The following is a 24,418-nucleotide window of genomic DNA, read 5'->3' as shown; positions in this document are numbered from 1 at the left end:
TGTGAAAATATGTAGAAATAAGTGTACAAATTTTAATTTTTTTTAAATGGTGAGCGTCCTCTCTGGATGACTTCACATGAAATGACCCCTACAGAAGTTCTTATTTAAGATAATTTCTGTGGCTTTCCAGATAAGTTCTGGTGTAGTGGGCCAATTTTGGGAATTCCATTGTGTTTCAAATATGTATTCAGTGTTCATGGTTGATTAGCTGTTATGCCACCACCAAGCATTCTGGGTGCTCCTTCATGTGTTCCTTAGTCATATGACTGGTCGTGCTATAGCTCAGGCAGCTAGTTGCTGGCTTCCCACCACGCCGACCCAGGTTCGAACCAAGGTCAGGTCACGTGGGATTCGTGGTGGACAAAGTGGCACTGGGGCAGGTTTTCTCAGAGTACTTTGGTTTCCCCTGCCAGTCTTCATTCCATTAATTGCTCCACGATCACCATCATCTATCTGGGGCTGGTACAGTAGGCCAGTAGTGGCTGCAGTACCAAGTGGACTCAGTCTCACCCCACTAAGAAAAAAAAATAAAGTAAAAATAAAATAAAATAAAATGATAATAGTCATGTGACATGTCTCACCAATGTTGATAACCTGACATTTGCAAGAAACCAGGCAGACAGCAAGCACTGTTGCTGCCTGCTTCATGCTGGTTTTTTGCATGGCTTACTCTTTAACCCTTACGATGGAGGTGACACGTTCCTCCAAAACATTGGTTTGCTTGCACCAGACTACACGGCTACATGTAACTGTCTTTGTAGAAATTTTCAAGTTGTTGATGTTAAGTACTTTTAGTGAAATTTGTTTTTACATTTTCCTGTTGATATGTGAATGGGCTTTATGCTATCCCAACAGTAAAATGTAATTTAGCTTCCAGATTAGTGGGAGGGGCTTGTGAACAGGTGGTCATAGGATCAAATTCTACTCAAATCAGAAATGTGTACTGCACGCACTTGCAAATAAGTATGCAAGTTACTGCTGCTGTTAGTATCATTACTTTATTTCTGGGAAGATTCTTCTATATATGTACAGATGCTATGTTGTATTTCTCTGATATAACCTGATTTTCACCATCATCATGTTTGTAATGACTTACAAGCATTTATACATAATTTGCAGAAATCCTTATATTCTGGCTTAATACAATATTTTATATTTTTAACTCCGGTTCTTATGGCTGCTATATTATTTTGTGTCTAGAAAATTAACCTTAAGGGAATCTGCTTACTTTTTCAAAGATCAATTACCATATATCACTTGCAATCTGTATTTTAAGGGGCATTAGTCTTTGGGGCACTTCACAAGTTTGTACATCTTTCATGTTGATATTGTGGTTGTTACTATTATTACAGTTTGTACTATGCAACGTTGTTGGTCAAGATCTCTACACCATCATCTGTGATGAGGACAGTGTGCTCAAACTGTGCAGTCCGCCCATTGTCCAGCGTAACAGCTGTCCAGCCATCCTCCAGTATGACTATCTCATGTGACCCTTGGGCCAGTACAGGCTCTATTGTGAATACCATTCCAGTTTTCATCTTCCCAGGGTAATTATTATCTGCACCAAACAAAAAATTATTCTGCTTTATGTAATATTAAACAACAAATATACAATGCATCTTGAAATACATTATGTGGACCAGAAACTTAGCTTGTAATGGTAGGATGATAATAAATAATGGGCGGAAAAGATCTGGAAGGAAGCAGTCATAGCCTAGTTCAAGGTGTTATCTCACCATTTGCCTGGAAACATTGAGAATAACCATGAAAAACCTCAATCAGGACAGCTGATGTGTCAGCTGNCCCCCCACATACACAAGTTATACAAGTTGAGAGCATTACCACTTGAGCCACCTTGATGAGTATGAATTTTCTTTAAATATATCCATATATTAATATGAAGAACACCTTCATTTCCATATTACATCCAGAAGTTCCATGTCTGTTTCAGGAATTGTTTACACTTAAAGAAACTTTATTGTCCGACGTTTGACTGCTGAATCATTTTATACTAAAATTTGTCTTAAAAACCTTCTAAAACACATTCAAAATAAGGGTTTAAGCTGTATTAACCAAATATTCTTCCATTTCATTTAAAGACCAAAATGAAATGTTTATCTCATTACAGATCCTCTAAATAAGAAAATGTTTCACGGAAAAGTTATATACCTCATTCAGATAAATATGCTGGCATTAAAGTTGAATTTTTTATATTAGGAGCCACTATTTAAGAAATTGTATAACTGACTGTCTTACAGATGCTTTAAGCATAGTTATTGTTATTTTTAGTTGATCGATGGGAACACAAACCAACTTCTCCTGTAATAAATGAAATTACAGTCTGCCTTGCCAAGAAGTAAAATGTTAGAAAATATTGAAATACACTTTAAAGCATCATTAATTAATGCAGACATTCTAAATTAATGGAGGATTGCCAACTGACACCTCACAGCACAGCCCCTTCCATTCTATCTTACAACACTTACTACAGTATTTTTACTGCTATCAGTACTGTAAGAAAATAGCCATCTCTAAACCACTTGTACAACAGGTAAAAGTTATGACTGGCTTTCTATATGGGAGTTGTATGGTTCTATGAATGAAGGTCATTTAAAATGTCCCAAGAAGAGGACTTCTCACACTGATACACTGATGTCACAAAAGTACTGGAATTGGTTCCAAATGAGTATTCATAAAATAACCAAAACTGAAGCTTCATTTTTTACAAATGAACATTCATAAAGTGACCAAATGGATCAATTTTAATAAGACTGTCCTATTTTCTTTTTCAGTTTCTTCTGGTGAATATTCCCTCAAAAATGCAGTATAAATCCATTACTGTCACGTGATTGACTGGCTATAGGCAGGGTTTGGATTGGTAATCAGATTTATTTGACACTTTACTACACCTTACAGATCACTATCACATAAAGACTTAGTTTTTGAAGTCACAGTCTCAGTGCTCTGCTTGGTAACGTCTTCCAACAGTGGACATTCCTCTGCTTCTGGGTTCACATCTTTGCAGGCTGGCAGCTATTTCACATCAATCTCCTACTCTTCTAACTGCCACCTCAGTGGCAGCTGGTCCTCATTATATAGCACAGAAAACTTCGCTTCCAACAGTTACTCCACTGTTGCATGTTACACAGCCATTAACCTATCAATGGCTGTTTCTCTGGCTCCACAGTTCTTGCTTTGAGCTAGTATGCCACATTATAATAGAAGTTCTGAATAATGCAGAGTATGGCAACACAGCTTCTGGAAGCCAGTTACAGTAAATCCTTGATTTAATGGCCAACATTCTTCAGTACTTCACTGTTATTCTCTAGTTGATATGTTGGTACTTCCCTGTAACAGTCCAGTTGATATGTCGTGTATATGTACTTCGTCAGTTGTGCCGTGAACATTAGTTGTATAGTGCATGAATGAATGAAGGATAAGGGGTGGGCCTTCTTGGCCTTTGCAACGAGACCACAGTGATCTACTGTGCCTCCCCTTCTGGTTATCCCAACAATCCTGCGCTTCGAATTAAGTGCAGGATTTTGTACGTGGGAACATTGAAATAGTCACTTGGTCCCATAAAATATTGACCCAAGTGATGCAATCTTAAATAAGCTAAGGCCTCACATTCACACAGGATATGTGTGGCTGTTTCATTTTCTTCGACACCTCTCACAAGTGGGACTATCACTTAGGCCCAGTTTGAACAGGTGTCCTTTAAGGTGACAGTGTCCTGTAAGTAGTCCCACCACCCATCATAGCTGGTTCCCGTTTAACTTCAACATATATAGTGCATACTTCTGTCACGGGTAAATTTGTTGTTGGTTTCACACAGACACTATTTTATGGACATATGGCAATGTCAGACACCCCCTCTTCCCGATTAGTGTAATGTAATGTTACCACCCAAAAATATTATCAGTTCATCCAGACCAACACTTTGCCCTAGTAATTATGGTGAGATTCATTACTGTGAAGAATTAAAGCAATACTTACTGAGATTTTGCTGTATTATAGAATTCAACATTTTTTAAAGATGGAGAACATAAACCACAAACTAGCCTCTTCCTCTTTTGACACTTACAGCAATGGTATATGTCTGGGGGACCATGGAAGTAGCTGCCAATGCCGTGTCCAGTGAAACATGGTACAACAGTGAACCCAGCCTTGCGTGCCACTAGCTCCACTTCACTCCCTGTAACAGATATTACTTATTTTGTCTGTCTAAACCTTCTGTTCTCTAATTTTCATGGAAAATGCAATGTCCAGTGTACACCCAATTGCAATTTTTGTAAACTTCAACATAAACATCAGACCCTGTAACAGGCAAGTTCAGTCTAGCCCACCTCTTTAAATCCTATTTCTGGTTAGGATTTTGTATGCACTCTCATATCCCCCATCTGCATGCATGGTGTATGTTTCACCCAAATCCTTGACATAATCACCACAGTAATATTATGCAAAGGATAAAAATTATGAAGCATCTTATTAGCTAATATTCTTAATTTTCCTGTTATTTTCTCTTTCCTAGGTTCAGTTAATCTCAACACCCCGTGCCTCACCCCCAGAATGATAGACCCCATACACTACAACAGGTACAATGACAGTCATATTTTAATTTTTGGGTTTCTAGTAAGGATGCCAGAAATTTAATACTAAAGAGCTGAATGTTAGCAATATTTCTGATTTAACCTGCTCTTTCTTTCATTACTTATACATAAATAGATGCATGCGCATGTGTAAGATTCTGATTTGTTACCGTTATTCCTAAGTACTTAAAATTTGCAACATGTTCAAAGGATTTATATTATACCTTATGCAGTGTTATGATTCTGTTCTGCATTATGTTGACAATGCATGAACATATACTTAGTTTCTTTGCTCCTAGTTGTGGCCAATCTCCATGCAAGTGTCTGAGAGTTTCTAGAGTCATGCTAGGTAGTTCAACTGGTTTGGAATGTAATAGAACTGACTGGTGTTCATCATTAGAGCTTGGATGGCTCAGTCAGCACAGTGACTGGCTGGACAGCCAGAGGTCCTTTTCCTTTTGTTTCTCAGTCCATGGCATCCAGACAGGCTTTAAGGCCCACTCAGCCTCCTATCCAATGGGTACTGGCAGCCTTTTCCTGGGGGTTAAATTGGCAGGAGCTTGAAGCTGACCACTCACATCCATCTAATGCCAACATCAAGAATGGTGGAGCTATACCTCCACTCCCCATACATCTTCATGGTGTGATGCTTAGTTAAAGCACAGGTAGAACATGACCTTACAGTTGTTCATTTGTTTTTCTTTCTGTTTTCAGAGAATTTACATTGCTGAATTACTCATTTCAACTGTAATTGATTTTCTTAATTTAAGTGATATTGAAAGGGTAATGAAAGTTCATGTAATACAATACATATATATTGTAACGTGTTTTGCTACTGAAGACGCCGTTTGGATTGTTAATTGGTTTATTTAACAACCTACAAGTCGTAGCTACAATTAATTATGACACTGTTATGGGTTTACACAATTTACAAACCTTACAAGCTAATCAATTCATTCTGTCCTCAGTAGTCTTCACATACTTATAACACGGGAGCTATACCACTGTCACTGTATTACAGACTCCCAATAACTTCTCACACTATTGGTATTCTTCACATTCATTATTTGCTCGCTACAACTGAACCCGGCGACTGTTCCAATTCAACTGACTCCTTAGGCAGTGCAGTTCTCTTATAAACCCTCAGCCAGACAACGGAAAGCGCCTCACTTCCCTGTTGCCATGTCACCTGTTTACAGGTGCTGCTGGGCAATGCTGTCTAGAGTTGTTTTCTGCTGTGCAGTAACTGCGGCAATGGTTGCCTGACACAGCCGCACCTCTGCCACGTCACCGCAGGGGAGGGGGGCGGAGTGTTAACTGGCCTGTTACTGTAGTAGCGATAGTGCTCCGATGCCGCCACGTCACGGCTGGCAGGGGAGGGGATGTTCTCCATAGTGCAATGCATCACAATATGATTAATATTAATAAAAGATGTAAATATTTACATCATATGAATTGTGACAGGATACAGGAAACAAGAGGTAAACAAAGTAGACTGTTGAAGTAGAGGAATTCAGTTTGTTTCAGAAAGATATACTATGCAAGATTTGTATGCACCTTACAAAGTACAAGTGATATGAGATAAGTACCAATGTTACAAAAGAACTCTCCTGGTCGACAAATTGAAATAGCACGCTCTAGTGACTGTTCTGTTGCTTTCACCAATGCCTTGCCATCTTTGTCCACTTCTCCAACTAGGAACATTGCTGAACAGTCACCATGGAATCCATTGAGATAAACCTATACCAGCATACACAAATAAATTAATTGAATATATCAGTATGGACATGGTGAAAACTTTTGTACAGGTAGGACATGAACCTATATGAAAACAGTTGTGATGTAAGGATGTGAAATATGGTCCTTGACTGAGAAGGATAGTTATATCAAACCTGCAGGAAATGTCAACTTTTGACAGATGTATAATCAATAACTGAGCAAGGGATTTGGAGAATCAGAAGCAGGCAATAAATGAGGGAATTATATAAATCCCCTGATCCTGTAGCAAACTTGAAAGGAGAAGGAAGGAGTGGTTGGGACATTTGATTAGATGGGACAGCCAAGATTGCAATGGTAGCAAGATAAAGAGAATGATTTATGGGAGCTGCAAGTGAAGAGATAGAGATAGAAAGCGATAGAAAAGAATGTGCATCAGTCATAAAGTCCCTCAGAGAACAACAGAGCCAAGGAGTAAGTACAGACTTGAACCCGCACTTCCTTTTGCCTAAGAGGTGACCTTATATTCTTGAGAAAAGCAACACTGAAAGGTGAGAAATTGCTGCATAGGATGTTATGTCTGAAAACTAACGGTTTGGTTGTCTCTGTTAGCAGGAAATATGACAGGGGTGTGAGCAGAAAATCATCACTTCAACTCTTATTGAGCACAGAATAAGTATTTCTTTTGATAAAAGGGATGTTACCTTTCAGAGATTTAAAGTTTTAGTAATGAATTTGAAAAAATCATCAGATGCTCAGGAAATTCAACGTACTTTCTAACAAGAAATGATACTTCCACTCTTCCAGTCCACGAAAAGTTTTGGTTGGGTAAATTCCTAAAGCACAAATTAAGGCTGCTCACCCCACCCAAAACTACACATTAACCATGGAATTGCTCATCTCATCACAAAGCCTGGATGACACTAATGCCTTCCAGAAGCTCATTAAATCGTGTGAAAATTCTATATTAGATTATGTTGTGTCACTCTTGCAGCCCAATAAATTATTACACCAGCTTGATATATTATAGACTCTGCAACAGATTAGGACCATGTACCCACCTCCTACACCCCTACACAATTTAGAAAGAGTTTTTATTTCACAGGAAGAACTAGATCTAATGCACCTTGTGACCTTAACCTTTCAGTGAATTATGGTTTTCCATTTATTACAGTATGATTATAGGAGCTGGAATAGCGTAGTTGGTATAGGGACTGGCTACGAGCTGGGCAACTAAGGGATCTGAGTTCAAGTCCTGGTAGGGTCAAGAATTTTCTCTTTTCCACAGCATCCAGACCAACTCTGGGACCCACCCAGCTTCCTATCTAATGGGTACCATGGGCTCTTTTCCCCAGCAGTAAAGTGGCTGGGGCTTTAACCTGACCACTCACTTCCAACTAGTGCCAAGATCAAGAACATGTGGATCTATACATCCACTCGCCCATGTGCCTTAATGGCGTAGTGCTTAATTAGTTAAGTACAGGGACAACTTTACATTTCTTACCTTTTATAGTATGATTATCTTCTGAGTTAATGTCTAGCATGCACACAATTCCTTGTTTCCAGAAGCTGATTACGCTGTGTGGTGGTGAAACATATCATGATTTTGTGCTTCAAGGAAGCATGGATCTAAGCACTCAAAGTGGAAGCAGCTATCAAGCTTCTTTGTCTGCTGCTTCCTGGTCACTTGGGCAATTGACTGATGACTGATGTCATAACTCAAATATGTATGAAAATGAACAAGTCAAAGTTGAGTAAAATGAATGGGGGGGGGGGGATTTGAGAACTGGATAAAGAATAAAATAAAACAGAGAAGAAAAATATTCAAGAAAATATAATATAGATAAGTGACACTTCCTGCTACTGATCAGCACAGAAATATTACCTATTAATGCCACAGTGTAAGTACAGACTGCTGAATGGCAGAATTTTATTTACAGTAAAACTTACAGTAATGTCTACATTGATAATGTCACCATCCTCTAGACAGCGATCATCAGGGATTCCATGGCATGCTACGTTGTTGACAGATGTGCAGACAGACTTTGGAAAACCCCTGTAGTTGAGAGGGGATGGGTATGCATTATTGTTAATTGCCAGGCTGTGAACCACAGCATCAATCTCATCTGTAGTACAGCCCACCTATGTGAGTAAAATAACATTTCAATTTTAATATGTTGGTAATGATAAAATATTCCTGTTTTGCATTTCAGTCAGGCTTACCTTGATGTATTTACCAACAGAATCCAACATGAACCGAGCTAGTCTACAGCTGTCTCTCATTTTCTTAATCTGTGCTTCTGTCTTGATTTCTGGTTCATCTGGACCAGGAGGTGGCATTGATGTGTCAAAGTATGATGGCCGATTGATACGTTCTGGCACTGAGCGTCCCTCACTAACAAAACCTGGTTTTACAATGTTATAAGAACCAAAATCCCTCCTGTAATTGAACAGAAATGTGGTTAGTAAATACCTGAATTGTGACAATTGTATTAAATTAAGTAAGATTTGAGGTTTTCACAGTGGTGACTATGGAGAAAGCAGTCTTCTGCGATGTGGCGCCATGTAGATGTGATGTTAACCGACGTTTCGGAGGAACGTATCGCCTCCATCTTCAGGGTAGAAGGAAAAAAAACCGCAGGTGAAGAAACAGTGAGAGCAGGTGCAACNTTTGTGTGTTTTGGATTCATATTATTGTTGCAGCCTCACATGTACCTGCAAGAAGGCTTTCTGTATAAATTATGGTGAGCATATAGTATTAATTATATAAAACTGAGTAAGTGTTTATTGTTTGCTTGTTGTAGAGTTGCTTTAGATTGTCAGATTGCTTTGAGAGATGCTTTAAGCATACTTCTTGTTACATGAAAAAGCAGTCTTCTGGGATGTTGCACCTCATAGATTTGGTGTTAACCGACGTTTCGGAGGGGGTGTTTAGGGAACAGATGAGAGGCGTCCATGACTTGCTGAGACAAAAACCTCCTTTCTCTGTTCTCTTGTCTCAGCAAGTCATAGAAGCCTCTCATCTGTTCCCTGGGACATGACACCAGTCTGTGTAGTGTCATTAGTGAGCAGATGTGTTCTCAGTGTAATCAGATATTGCATATAAAGGTAAATAAGCTTAAATAGGATGGAAAAAATTACAAGAAGATAGTTTTCAGGTAAGAATATAGAAGAATTCAACCATCTACTTGAGATGGAATCCTGGGAAGATGTTCTTTTATATGATGAATTAAATACATCTTACAATACTTTTCTTTACAGATTTTTGTACTATTCTGAAAGCACTTTTCCTTTAAAGACAGTTTATAAGAAAAACTGTAATGAGATTAAATGGATTACACAGGGGATAAAGGTTTCAAGTTGGAAAATGAGACTTTTAAACACTTTAAAGAAAAATACAAATTTTTCAAATGATGTATAAGAATACATTAAGAGATATCAGAAAATCTATAAAAGTGTTATAACAGAAGCTAAAAGAAAAGGAAATGATAGGATTACGTTAAGTTCACATAACAAAACAAAGGCAATTTGGCAAATAATAAATAAAGAAACTGGAAGTTCTCGGCAGGGCGACTATATAACTAGTTTAAAGAATGGAAGTGAGGAAACATCCAATCCACAAAAAATGGCAGACATGTTGAATTCCTTTTTTATGGAAAGTGTTGAAGATCTTTTAATGAATAATATAAACCATTCTCCAGTACAAACCTCACAACAGAGGATTCAATATCAAATGAACACAATGTTTTGCTCCCTATTACCGAAATTGAAACAGAGAGGGTAATAAAAAGTCAAAGAGGTAAACCATCTGCAGACTTTGATGAAATTCCAGAATATTTAGCCAAGAGATGTTCACATTACATAAAGAAACCTTTAGTACATATTTTCAATGCCTCTTTAAAATCAGGGGTCTTTCCGGATAAGATGAAAATAGCTAAAGTAAGACCGCTGTATAAAAAAGGGGGAAAGACAGGAAGTTTGTAATTATAGGTCAATATCAGTTTTGTCAGTTTTCTCCAAACTACTAGAAAAATTGGTGTGTAACACATTGATATCCTATGTAACAAAATCTATCATATTAACAGAAGTGCATTAACAGAAGTGCAAAATGGATTTAGGAAAAACACATTGACAGAAACAGCTTCCCAGACCTTCATTGAGAATATACAGGAGGTTACACGTTATAGGAATATTTTTTGACTTGACAAAGGCATATGATGTGATAGGCTACAATATATTACTAGATAAATAAAATTACTACGGGATCAGAGGGGTTACTAATTTATGGTTTAAATCTTACTTATCTCACCGAGTACAATCTGTTGAAATAAATCACCTGAATAAAAATATTATCCAAAATACATATATATAATCCTTGAGAGAAACAATACATTGGGTACCACAGGGGTCAATTCTGGGACCACTACTGTTTCTTCTGTATAGTATAAATGATCTCCCACTAAATGTACAAGGTGTGGAAATGGTACTGTTTGCAGACGATATTAATGTACTTGTTATTGATAAAGATAAGGATGTAGCTCAACAGAAAATAAATTAGATCATGAAACAGCTTGAAACATGGTTTCAGGTAAATAACCATTTAATAAATATTAAAAAAACAGCTGCCATGTTATTCCATCCTAGTAAAAATAGGTTTGTAGTTAGACTGCAGATACTCTATAATAACTTGGAAATTGCTTACTCAACGGAACTGAGATTTTTAGGTATAGATATTACAGACAACCTTAAATGGAATACCCACATCCAGTCATTATGTTCAAAACTTTGTAAAACATCCCATATAATTAAATCACTAAGAGGAGTTTTGAGTCCAAATATGTTAAGAAGCATTTATTTTGGAAAGATTCAATTGTTATTGAGATATGGAATAATATTTTGGAGGGGTGAAGATGATAGTATAAAGGTATTTAAAATGCAGAAGAGGGTTTTGCGAATAATTAGTGGACTTGGTAAACAAGAGTCATGCTGGCAAATTTTTAAAGATTATGGCATCGCCACTATCACTTCTTTGTATATCTAAGAGGTGTTATGTTACATAAAAAAGCACAAAGCAGTTTTGATCCAAAATATAAATATTCATAGTTATAATACAAGAATAAACAAGGATTTTCATGTTCAATTCTGCAGAACTACATTATTTAAAAAAAGTGTGGTAAATATGGGGATAGAATTGTATAGTTAGGCGACAAACACTGGGGTCGCGCCATAGCTCAAGCGGTTAGTCGCTGGCTTCCCACCGCGGCAGCCCTGCTTCAATCCTGGGTCTGGTCAAGTGGGATTTGTGGTGGACAAAGTGGAGCTGGGGCAGGTTTTCTTCGAGTACTTCGGTTTCCCCTGCCAATCTTCATTCCACCAATTACTCCACAATCAGCCTCACCTATCATCTGGGGCTTGTACAACAGGCCAGAAGTGGCTGCAGTACAAGGGACTTAGTCCCACCCCACTAGCAACAAAAAAATTTAACAAACAAAATAAAAAACTGGGTTTTCAGCTTTAAAAAAAAGACTTAAAATCCTTTTTATTGAAACATTCTTTTTATACGATAAATGAATTTGTTAGTTTTAATAAAAAAGTGGATGGTGCAAGTACTTATGTTCAGATGTCATGAGCTGTATATAGTAGTTTGTGTATTTTTTTAAATGTATCGCTTATGACTGTAACAAATGTTGGTAGTATGCTTGTAACTTTGTAGATTTGTTTCGTTAACTCGTATTGCCAAATGACTTGTCCAAGTGTTACTATGCAGCAAAACAGATGAAAATAAAATACAAATACAGTGACTAAAATGCTCTTAAGAGTCTAATAGTGCATTACTCATCTGAATGTACTTTCATAAAATACTTTAGAAAACATGATTAATAAACTGATCTGTAATTTGGCCTGTCTGGAAAAATTACAATTCCCATTCAATTATTCTTACACAGATACCTCAACAGTACAGAAATTGTGAGCCTACTATCATTATATTGCTGGATACTTCATAATATCCAGAGTAGTTGTTATTTTTAAATGGCCCGATAATTTTATTAATTTCATCTGTAGTTGTATGCTCATGGTTTGTATATGGAAATTGACGTAGAAATGCTCTATTTTTGGTTACTATAACAAATTATTATCTTTTCTATCGCTCTTTTAAGTGTGAGCTGGCTGAAATCATTGCTGAACTATTTCAGTTAGAAAGTACTGTCTAATTCGTTGCGAATTAATTGACAGCCCTTTAATTCTAACGTCATTTATGTTTACAGAGGGCATTTCTCAATTACATGGCACTTTACCAATTTCTTTTACGTTATTACATTGCTTTTATTGACTACTGACGATGTGCCATGAAAAGTACGATACTGTTTATAGCGTTGAGGTTACCTTTTCCATGATCTCTCCCAGAAATCATCGAGGTTGAAATATCTTCTTTGTAGATAAGACTTCGTGACTTTTTGACCAAAAAATAACTTCATTTTAGCCGTACATTAATAAAGTTGGTTTGTATTTTAACACGTTTCGTGTTTTAGGAGGGAAATATGTATACATCAGTTCAACCTTGCAGTAAAAAAGTAATATTCAATTAATTTACGATTTTTTATAGTAATTAACAGCGAGCAATCATCTTATCTACTAATGTTCGCAAATATATAGTTTATCAAAAGGCATAAACCCCAAACAGTTTACTTGATGTCCACTTCTCTTCTCACGGAGATATGTATCAACAATTCTAAATACATTTCCCTGGAAAGTCTCTTTACCGCTTTACTGTGTTGCAGTTAACAGTTTTGATTTGAAGAGTACATGTCTGCACGATATTCGCGTATCTACGTGGTCGCCACAGGTGCCTACATATCCTACATATGGTCCGTATCGGTCCGTATTGTTGTGGGAAGAAGGTTGCGAAGGAGTTCTGTTTTAACCGGTTGTGATCACAGGTAATAATTTCAATTTCAGTTTATTGTAGCTGCAGGTATACAGACGGGTTCACAATCTCTAACCAATGAAATAATGTTTTGAATATAGACGGAGGTCGAAAATGTGAATATGCAAGTAGCCTAACCTAATTGTACAACAGTTTTGTTTTGTGTATCTAATCTAGCATTTCCCTTTATCAAATTTAACAGTTTTCCAAAAGGGCCCACAATATATTGGACTTAAAATTTATAACAGTCTTCCGGGTGGGGGCGTTATGCTACAAGCCGGAAGGTCGCGGATTCAAGTCCCGATGAGGTCATTGGATTTTTTTCAGTTGACCTAATCCTTCCGGCCACACTATGGCCCTGGGGTCGACTCAGCCTCTAACAGAAATGAGTACCAGGAATTAATTAAATAATTTTCCTGGGGAGTAAAGCGCGGCCGGCGCGTAAGGCTGACAACCTGACTGCCGTCTTTGAGCCGATTGTCTAGATAATGTGGGACCCTCAACATGCTCAACATCTCACAACCCTATGGGCCTTCATGGCCTGTTACAGGGATATCAATGTTCTCTTTGAATCATGTTAATTGATTAATTGATGTAGGTGAGACTTATGTAATTTTGTATGAACATTGTTAAGTGGACTATTTCCATATCCTGTGTTGTACCTATACATGGATACACAGAAATTAAATTAATGAATGAATATTTTCCATCAGAACTTCGCCTGTTGAATGGTATGAGATGATTATAAATCGATATATTCAAAATCATTATGTGCAGATGACTTCTGTGGGCCGTGGGAGAGGTCGGGGAAGTAACCAAGATAAAGTAGTATCTTTACGCCGTCCTGGAGAGGCAATCCAGTCTACAGATATGGGAGTTGATAGCCTGATTGCTACTATCCAGAGCATCAATCTTCAGGGTGCAAATGAATCTCTGGCCACACTTCAAAGGGTAGAAGAATTGTTGCAGAGCCAATGTCAGACAGAAGAAGATCTTAGGTGGATTTATATTTGGAATAGAGTTTTAAAATTTTTATCCTAGTTTTCACCATGTATTTTAACACTACATGCTAGAAAAGCAGAATTCAGGTTTTATTTGTGCTTACCAGTTCTAACATGAACACACCATAAAGCAAATGAAATAACATTTATGTAACCTAATTTAATCTAACATTACAATTGCTGAATTCAGGTTTGTTTGTAAATTATCAGTAAAGAAGAAGACAAGCATTTCCCACTTATGTGTGTGAAGTGGTGGGGAACCTGACCCTTCTCTTTACTGTTTGCATGGCACTGATGTGTATTGTTAGTTGTCTTCTCCTGTGTTGCAGAAGTGATAACATCATATAAATTGTTTGAGCTTTGAGGTTCTCATGGTGGTGACTATGAAGACACTGTCGTCTGGGATATGATGCCATCTAGTCTGAGAACTTCTACCAGACTATATGGTGTCACTACCCAGAAGAAATACACTACATAATTTAAGTTGATTATGGGTTTATAATTCTACTCTTTTGTAGGCTTTGTTCTTAGGTTTGACTCCAATCCCATTTTTTTAAGTCTTTTCAATGTTTCATTGTGTTTTCTGGCTTTTGTATTCATTAATAGTCATGTAGTTTAAATTTATGTGTGATTTTTCTGAACGATAACATACTGATGTTATCTTTCATCCAGGCTCTAGTCATGACTCTTCAGGTCAGCTCAGTTGTCATAAATTTTGTTTGGAATGAACTGAAGAGTTGGAATACTGCTGATCCTTAAGCTATAGTTTTGTCAGGCTGGCTGAACAATAATAGGATATGTTGTATACTTAAAAGGCACAAAACTTTGCTCCACCATGACATTTTCTAGGACAGAGAAAGGTACACTAATGCTTCTTTCTTGTGTTGTTGCAGCCCATATGTTTAGATACTGTTTAATAAATATACATCCACCATAATACCTTCACTCATTGCCAGAATCAGTTTATTAATTTGTGTGTGTTGTTGGAAGCAAGTGACTGCTGTGACGCCCCATAAATAAAGTCCTGCATTTTATTCAAAGTGTAGGATTAATAAGGGGTTAGTTAAAGGGGAAGCACAATAGGTCATTGTTGATCACGGTGCAGGGGCTAGATTGTGTCCCACCCCTCATATAGAGACACACACACACACAGATATACAATTTGTGTGTGCATGCACACGTACATAGTTTATTTAGTGATGCTGCGAGTAATTCTAATTATGTAACCTTGAATGAGTGTATGATGGTGAAAAATTAATTGGAAATGATGTAGGAGAAAGATGTCATGACCTGATTTAAGGTACTATCCTGGCAGTTGCTTAGAGTGGCCGAGGGAAACCACCAGTACCTCAGGACAGTTGGTGACATGGCTGAGATTCAAACTAGGCACCTCCAGAATGCAAGTCAGATATATTACCATTTGGGCCAAATTGCTTGGTATTGCCAGAATCTATATGATTGTTACTGAACCTCTTCTGACACAGGTTTGTTGTGCAGTGCCTTCATGACCGCAGCCTTGAAGACCGACAGTTTGGGATGAAAGCAGCTGCAGCATGTGGATCTGTGGCTTCACTGGAAGTAGGAGGTGTAAAGCTACGTAATATTTTACTTGCTGATGTCCAGAAGGATTTTGAAGGTAACACTTTTCAACCCTTTGCATTCTCATTTCAATACCACCGTGGTTCTCTGCTGGCCTTATTTAAATGCCACTGAGCCATTTAATTGCAGCTACTATTATGAACTGGTTTGTTTTTCTTTATAACATACAGCATGGGGGAAACGTTGTTAAGTGTCTGCAAGGATCACAGTTGCGACTGTTTGAATATTGACTGCGTGAAATATTTTTTACCCACACCACCTCTATGGTCTAGTGGTCAGAGTTCCTGGCTAGAGATCCAGATGTCCCAGATTCGATTCCCAGCGCTACCACATTTTCTGAGAAGTAGTGGGTCTGGAACAGCGTCCACTCAGCCTTGTGAGGATAATTTAGGAGCTGTTTCAAGGAAATTGCGTCTCCAGTCTAGAAAACCGAGATTAACAGCCATAGGGAACCATTGCACTGACCACGTGACATCCTCTATCCGCAAAAGTTGACACTAATTTAGCCAACAAACGGTGTTCACTCGTCAGTATAGATCGCTTGAAGACTACAGGCCATGGAGTCAGAGTACCACTACCACTAGTGACATATATAGTGACTGGTGTCATTGTGTTTACTATCATTCAGCAGAGAATAAAATGAAGCCCAGTTCTCAGAATATGAATTGGTGATGTCTAAATATTTAGAATTATGTGTAGACAATGAGGTACGATGGGGTACCCAAAAGAAACCGAACTAATTCTTTTGTGGGCAGATCTTTTGTAGTACCGCGTTTTGCCACTATGAGTGCATAGAGCTAACATTCCTGAGTCGATAAGCCGACTACCGTTGCTTCAGAAGGTAAGTACTAGTTTCGGCAGAGTTTATAGTGACAACTGTTTTGTGTGATTGTCGTTTTTGTAATGGCTGATTTTCGTGAACAGCGTGTGGTGGTGAAATTCTGCTTTTTGCTTGGGAAAAGTGGAACAGAAACTCTTGAAATGTTAAAAACAGCGTACAAGGACGATGCTATGGGGAAAACTCAAGTGTTTGAGTGGTTTTCCCGTTTGAAACACGGTGACATGTCAATTGATGGCAAACCTCGTTCTGGTCGTCCTTCCACGGCCCGAACACATGAAAATGTTGAAAAAATTCGTGAAATCATGAAGGAAGATCGACGATGGACCATTGAAGAAATTGTGGAGCTGTCGGGAGTGACTTGGAGCTCAGTTCAGCGAATTTTGACAGAAGATTTGGGAATGAAAAGGGTGACTGCGAAATTCGTGCCACGACTGCTGAACAAAAACAAGGTTGCGTGGTAGCATGCTGTGCTTTGAAAGAAGAGTCCCGAAATGATCCAAACCTTTTTTTTTGTTTCCTCGAATGAAAAGAGACATGAAAGGAAAGCGTTTTACTGTTGTTACTGAGGTGAAGGAAAAAACGACGGAGGTGCTGTCAAGCATCTCAAAAGATGAATTTAGACAATGTTTTGAAAAATGGAATAAAAGACTAGACAAGTGTATTAGTGCAAGTGGAGAGTACTTTGAAGGGGTTGTGCTTAAAATTTGAATAAATAAGTTTAAAAAAAAATAAGTTCGGTTTCTTTTGGGTACCCCCTCGTATAAGCATTTGATAAAATAATCATCAGCTGTGTTTCCTTTCGAGCTGGTGTGTTTACTAAATACAGTACTGAGGTCAGTGCTGTAAAATGAAACAGAACGCAAAGAGTAAATGATGAAATCACTGCATATAAAAAATGTGTGAATAGGATGATGGTGGAATGTGTGTCAGTGGTCGGTTTATCTATGCACAACAAATTAAAATAAGAGTATCCATAATGTGCATATATTAACCGTCTTTTAGGGCATACAGTCTCACTCATCACTTCACACTACATGTTTCGGCATCATTCTGCCATCCTCAGGTGTATTAATCACGTCGAACCATTGCACTGCTTGCCATCAAGTGTCCAAAGACTTATCATAAGACGCAGTGAGTAATAAACATTATAATGATAACAACACGTAACAAATAGAAAGCAAAACATAACATAAATACGTAACATTTTCACGTCACAGGTATATACACAATTAAAACATAAGAAGAATGACTCTCATAGTGGATGATTGGCATTAAACACGAGTTTGATATACAACATGTAAGATGATAGATCTTAACAAGTTTTAATATATAAATTTTATTAATGAACAAAATGAACAANGGTGGGTTTCCCCATGCACTGTGACAAGTGGTCTATTGTATGTCCCCCTGTGATATTCTACCAGTCTGTATACCCTACCAGTATTGGTGCGTGCCATCAGTCCCGACTCAGCCAGCGAGTTCAGCCTCTACTGGCTCAATGGTATCTAGATGCTTCCCCCATCTGCCAGAGGCGTTAGAGACTATTGTTGGGCGGGAAATGTCCTTACAAATTTGGCTCAGTGGTCTCCTTGAGACATGAGGTTCTTTTACTTGCCGTAAAACTACGACACGGGACGCATGGCTTAAAGTACCTCCCGGAGGACTTGTTCCCTGAATTTTTCCGCCCTTAAAAATTTCACAACCTCTGCCGGGTTTGAACCCGCGTACCTTGAGTCATGAGGTGGGAACGTTAACCCTAGACTACGGAGGCCGCTAAACTATTTATATTAGCTACATACTGAACAATTCTTCTTTACTGTAAATGTGTGGGAAACACTTGTTGTGGGGGAGTCCTTGCTTTTTGGACACATGTCACAATAAAACAATATTTCTCCTCTGAATCCTTTCACTTCTGAATTGGAGCAAACTGCATAATCCTTGGAGAGCAGTATCTTCTGGGATATAATTCCGTGTAGTCTGTTGAAAGTCATCTGTTGTTTAGGAGTAACTGATTGCGTCCATCTTCAGTGTCAAAGAATTTCCTCCAAAATGTAAGTTGACTTTCAGCAGACTGCATGGTGTTATATCCCAGAAGATAGTACTCTTCATAACTACTGCTGTGAGAACCTGAAATCCTGCACAATCTGTTGTTACTTTCCCCATCAGGTGCCTGAATTAGGTGCAGTTTGCCATTCAGATGGTCTATTTTTCTCTTTTGGGTCATTTTGTTTTAAATGTTTCCTACCAATCCTTCAGTCACTTTCTTGTGGAACTACAGGTGAGACAAAGTTGGAAGTTTTGCTGGCTGCCCATTCATGTTATACAGGTTTTTTTTTTACTTACATATCTGTTTGTTTCAGCAGCTATTACCTCAAACAAAGTTGCGCTAAAAATAGCATAAGAATACATGTGGTGAAATAGACACTTGTCTGTTTTGAGATAGTTTATAACCAGGTGAGGCACAAAATATTATACAGAAATCATGGTCATTTTCATCCCAGAGAGCCCAATCTTCATTATCAATGTGTTTGTCACAGCCACCACCACCTCCGTTCACATTTGCTTGATCATCGCCAGAATTACTGCAACTGTCACTTAAATCAGCCCCTTTTATTTCAGCATCAGGAGCAATAGGATCAGATATACCAATACCTGAATCCTGACTAAATTCACTGAAAGCATCCAAGTTGTCATGCATGCTGTCCAATGCATGCCCACTGGAACACACTATTGGAATATAACTACAGAGAAGAACATATGCAGACCCTTCAAAAAAACCTGTTATAAAACTCACAAAAGTGTTACAACAAATGGTGTAGATTCTAAAGGGTTCTGACGATGGTGGATGACACACGGGATTACTGGAGTTTTGGACTTTTTCCATTGCTCAGAATTCTAGGTAACAGAGGACACGACGTTTCGGAAACTGGATCTGTTTCCGTCTTCAGGTGAGACAGGAAGACACCTACTCAGTTGGGCCCCTTAGAAATGCCAGGTCCAGTGACTGAGATTAGCTCTTTCTAAGGGGCCCAACTGAGTAGGTGTCTTCCTTTCTCACCTGAAGACGAAAACAGGTCCAGTTTCCGAAATGTCATGTCCTCTATTACCTAGACTTCTGGACAGTGCAAAAAGTCCAAAACCCCAGTAATTCTGTGAACAAATGGTGTGTTAATACCACTGCAAAGAGGAAGGCTAGAATGATGCACTGACACAGTTTGTCTTCCTCAGAATGACTCCTGATTGTCTATTACAGGTTCTTACCTTGGGGTCTGTGGATAAATTTCAGGGGATCCATGATCTTGGATGGGAAAAAAATTATATCTTTATTTTCATTAACCCTAACTGAAATTTAGTATTTCCTTCGATCAGGAATGTAGGCAACAAACCACAGTAGCAGTAGGAGTACCTGTGACTTTGTCACTAGTAGCAATCACAGATATTTTCTTATAACTAGGGACCAGATTTTAATGCAAATGCATATTTCTTTCTTGGAACCAGAAAGTATGAATTACTTAATTTCTTAAATTTTGGACAGGGTTTGATGGTGCATATAAATGCATATTTTGCCTGTTTTATGAATAAGCATCATATTTTCAGAGATCTCTATTTATACTGCATATTTCCTTTTTAAGATGTTTATCATATATCTTTTCTAATTTTATGTTCAAATTTTCAATCATGGTCGTGTGTATACAATTTTTCTTTTCTGTATTAGAATATGTTGCATATTTGACTCAACATTTTGTCATGATTCATGTTTCTGATGCAGTACCCAGGACGGGACTTCCCTGATCCCTCTACTCGTAACTTGCCTCATCCACGTACCATCAAAGTGGCCACAAAGAGCTAGTCGGAAGTGTTCACATGTAGCCGCTATCAACGTAATACAATTCAACCGATAAGGGATTTCACCTATTTTTTCCGAAGTCTCCATGAGGTTCGTTACGCTTCTTCATTTGAAGCTGGGGGCCATTCACATTAGTGGTGACTAGTCTGTAGTTAAGTTTGTTTAGCTTTCTGTAGTCGTGCCGAAAGTGAACGTAAGTCAGAAAACTAAATTACAGCTGTATCAGCGGGAGTTCAAAGGAGAGATGATAAGTACAGATAACAATTCTTTATTGCCCAGCCTATGAGAAAACAGTTGGTTGTGAAAAACGCTTTCAAGTGCATTTGAACACTAATATACACAAAGAGAATATTAAAATTAAATCCACGAAAAGTGCTCCTGTTCAAAAATTGCATAATGAATTTTCTAATAATAGTTTTTCACAGTTTTCCTTTGATATGTGTGAAGCCTTTTTAGTGGCAGATATTCTGCTGTGGAAACTAACCATTCCTACTCTGAGAAACTTCATAGAGAAGTATACACAGTGAAAAGTGCCGGATGAATCTACATGAAGCGGTGTTATAATCTTACAATTGAAAGCATTAGAGATAAGATTCAATATAATTCTGTTTGGGTATCAATCGACGAAACACAAGATTGTGAGGGATGGTTTATTGCAAATTGTATAGTTGGATCCCTTAATAAGAATGAACAATCTACCCCATATCTTCTTGCGGTAGAGCAATTTGAAACCACAAATAGCTCCGCAGTTTCTGAATTTTTTTATCAATTCCACGAATTTACTATGGCCAAATGGCATTCAGTATGAGCGCATATTGCCCTTTGTGACTGATGCCGCAATTTATATGATGAAAGCCGGTACTGCTCTTAAAGTTATATTTCCAAATATGACACATTTGGCTTGGCTTGCCCATGGGTTGCACCGTGTTGCAGAAACAATTCATGCAAATTTTCTGCTCGTTAACAAGTTGGTGTCTTCTGTGAAGAAGGTATTTGTTAAAGCGCCATACAAAAAAGAATCCTTTAAAGCAGTAGCACCGAGCGTTCCAATTCCAGCAGAACCAATTTTAACGAGCTGGGGCACGTGGCTGTGTGCAGCGAGTTATTATACCGAACATTTAGAAACAGTTAGGAATGTCGAGAATACATTTGATCCCAAAGGTGCAGCATCAATTCAAAATGCCCAAGATGTACTAAAAAATGCAGAACTAGAAAGTAATCTTTCCTGTATATCTGCTCACTTCTCTCATCTTCCATCCGCCATTTCCTCACTGGAGGCAAGCAATAGCAATACTACTTTGTATCAGTCGTTAAGTGTGTTCAAAACCACTGTTTCCAAATTGAATTCGGTTCCTGGAAGAGTTGGTGAAGTAGTAAAGGAAAAAGTACACAGCATTCTTTAAAAAAATCCTGGATATGAACAAATTTTAGCCGGTAAACGTACTGAACTGCCAAGTAAAAAAATCACTAACAGTGGAGCAAATAGCAGCTTTTGTACATGCGCCCCTAAGTTCCTGTGAGGTGGAAACAAGTTTTTCCCGCTATAAGGACATCTTATGAGACAATAGGAGGCGACTAACTATGGAAAACCTGAAACATTTAGTAATTGTGAACTGCAACAGAAGAGAAGTTGAAAGTTCAGAGAACTAAATGTGAGTACCATTGGTTTTTTAAATTTGTAATAAAATATGTTGGCTTTGTTGCATGATTTGTATTTAAGTATAGCTTTTTATTGCAAGTGAATCATTCAGTGATTACATAATATGAACTTAAATATTGATTTGTTGGTCTAAAAATAATGTAAAATCAATTTTAATATTTTATATAAATTTTTATGTGCATATTCTAGTGCGTATTTTGGAAGTTTTACATGCATAAATGCATACATATTTAAGAGATTATTAGGGCATAAAAATCCGGTCCCTACTTATAACATTACAGTTGTTGCAGATAATCTTGAAATATTTTTTATACTCATCACTACTTCAAAATTATGGTAGTTATTAGACCTGCTGTTAGATTGCATGTGATTGCAGTCTTCTTGTTTGCAGATGCTTGTGCAATATAGCTGGCCAACTATTGGGCAACTCTGTGCTCAGTAGTCATTCACCCACCAAACTGTGAAGTCACATGTTTTCATTTTGATGACCCAGACATCTGTGTTGCTTTCCAGTATTCTTTGTCTACAGTTTTTTGTCAGTCAGTATCTGGAAGGAGGTCATCCTCACTTGCCAGCTGCCCTTTACCCCCAGGAAGATTCCTGGTACTCATTTCTGTTAGAGGCTGACAAGGGAATGGTCCGATCTGACATGTCGAAACCTGCCCTGATTTTTTTTTTCACTGCAAGAGTACGCAACAAAATCCGCTGTCAAAATTTTAGCTGCTAATACGCACTGCAAGTATTTTTTAAAAATTGCCAAAGTTACTAATTTTTTGTGTACATGGAACCACTTGTACCAGAGGTTTGTACAACCCCAGCTGTGGCGAGAGAGCGCGAGCTTGACCTTGGGTAACTAGGACAAACGATTGTGCACTGTTAACACGTACCTCAAAATAAAATGGTAACTATGGTTGGATCTGGATAGTAAATCACTTGCAAATACTGTCAGAGTAACTATCAAAAGAAAAACTAACGAGTACTTGTCAGATTACAATGCATTTGTGCCGTGCTATCTCTCTAATGATGCACCGGAAGCCTAGGCTGTGAGTCAGCCGTGTTGCAAACCGCTCTACTCTGCTAGTGGTGGACATTTCTCCAAGGGTCTGGCAGGCTATAATATTGGCCATGTTCAGCAATTTTTAAAAAATACTTGCCATTCATATTAGCAGCTAAAATTTTGACAGTGGATTTTGTTGTGTGTACTCTTGCAGTGAAAAAAAATCAGGGCAGGTTTCGACATGTTGGATCGGACCATTGCCTTGTGAGTTGACCTTAGGACCATAGTGCTGCTGGAAGCATTATGTTAATTGAAAAAGCCAGTGATCTCATCATGAATCAAACCTGCAACCGTCTGGCTTGTAGCATAATGCATCAACCAACTGTGCTTCCACATGCTCCTCTTTCTTGGAATGAGTGAACGTATTAGCCAAAGTTGATGGCAAATAAACTGATGTTAAGTAGTTATAAATTCTTATCTGTTGTCATATATAACACTATAATTATGTGCACTGAACATATGCCTTTATGAGAAGGATATAGTTCCATTATGTATTGCCTTGTTTCTGTTAAGCTTCAAAAAGTCTCTACAAGGTGTGTATCAATAACTTGTGATATGAGACTCTCATAGCAGTGACTATGAAAATTACTGACTTCTGGGTTATGAAGCTGTTTTGCCTGGTGGCTCATTACCAACTTCTGTTCTATCCTGTAGATGGAGGTAGCAGGTTCTTGTATACTAGACTATGTGGCATCACATCTGAAAAGACTGTAATCTTTTTCTATCAGTTGGTATTAAAGAGCTTGGTGAGGGAATAGAAATTTTGTCAGTGAATGGATTTTTGATATTCCATACTGTGATAAGTAATTATGACAAAGAGAATAGAGCATACCAAACACTTGTGGAATATCTTAAATATCTTGCAAAGGAGATCCAAAATTAGTCATGTCCCAGTGTCCTGAGTACATCAGAAAGCGTTAAGGGGTTAAATGCAGTAATGTAAGAATTTGTCATTGCCTGCAGTATTAAAAAAAGAGAAGAAATTATGGGTTTGTAGTGAGACGTTTTTAAAAGTACATTTAGGCTTTCATGTTCAAGTATTTAGTACATTAATTATGTAGGCTGGAACACTTAATAAAATTATGCAGGTAGGACAGAAAGGAAATGAAGACTGCTTAATATAAGATATGTTTGCAGCAAATGTAAGAATCAGATATATATATATATATATAAGTATATAGCT

General features: G+C 37.9%; 2 protein-coding genes across 5 annotated transcripts in view; one reads left to right on the top strand and one right to left on the bottom strand.

Annotated features, from left to right (window-relative positions):
• Window positions 1-976: 976 nt before the first annotated feature.
• On the bottom strand, window positions 977-13,011 carry LOC111866901 (methionine aminopeptidase 1D, mitochondrial). 3 transcript variants are annotated; one of them, XM_023856255.2, is made up of 6 exons: window positions 12,690-13,011; window positions 8,529-8,710; window positions 8,256-8,447; window positions 6,179-6,329; window positions 4,085-4,195; window positions 977-1,558 (listed from the first exon to the last, which is right to left on the bottom strand). In XM_023856255.2, the coding sequence occupies exons 1-6, from the start codon at window positions 12,715-12,717 to the stop codon at window positions 1,359-1,361; spliced, it is 864 nt and encodes a 287-aa protein (XP_023712023.1). In that variant the 5' UTR covers window positions 12,718-13,011; the 3' UTR covers window positions 977-1,358. The 3 variants fall into 3 exon arrangements, with proteins under 3 accessions (XP_023712023.1, XP_023712020.1, XP_023712024.1); XM_023856252.2 differs by having other exon boundaries at window positions 8,529-8,745; window positions 12,690-13,009; XM_023856256.2 differs by lacking the exon at window positions 8,256-8,447 and having other exon boundaries at window positions 8,529-8,745; window positions 12,690-13,009.
• A 124-nt stretch (window positions 13,012-13,135) lies between these two features.
• Window positions 13,136-24,418, top strand: part of LOC111866900 — a 34,411-nt gene continuing 23,128 nt past the window's right edge. The window contains exons 1-3 of one of the 2 annotated variants that reach the window (XM_023856250.2): window positions 13,136-13,243; window positions 14,008-14,228; window positions 15,716-15,867. In XM_023856250.2, the coding sequence (XP_023712018.1) occupies window positions 14,008-14,228; window positions 15,716-15,867 (373 nt within the window). In that variant the 5' untranslated portion in view covers window positions 13,136-13,243. The remainder of the gene's footprint in view (window positions 13,244-14,007; window positions 14,229-15,715; window positions 15,868-24,418) is intronic. The other variant, XM_023856251.2, reaches the window with a different exon arrangement.

Source organism: Cryptotermes secundus, unplaced genomic scaffold, assembly GCF_002891405.2.
Source record: "Cryptotermes secundus unplaced genomic scaffold, Csec_1.0 scaffold810, whole genome shotgun sequence".
NCBI classification, from domain to species: domain Eukaryota; kingdom Metazoa; phylum Arthropoda; class Insecta; order Blattodea; family Kalotermitidae; genus Cryptotermes; species Cryptotermes secundus.
This window is presented reverse-complemented; position numbering and strand designations above follow the sequence as displayed.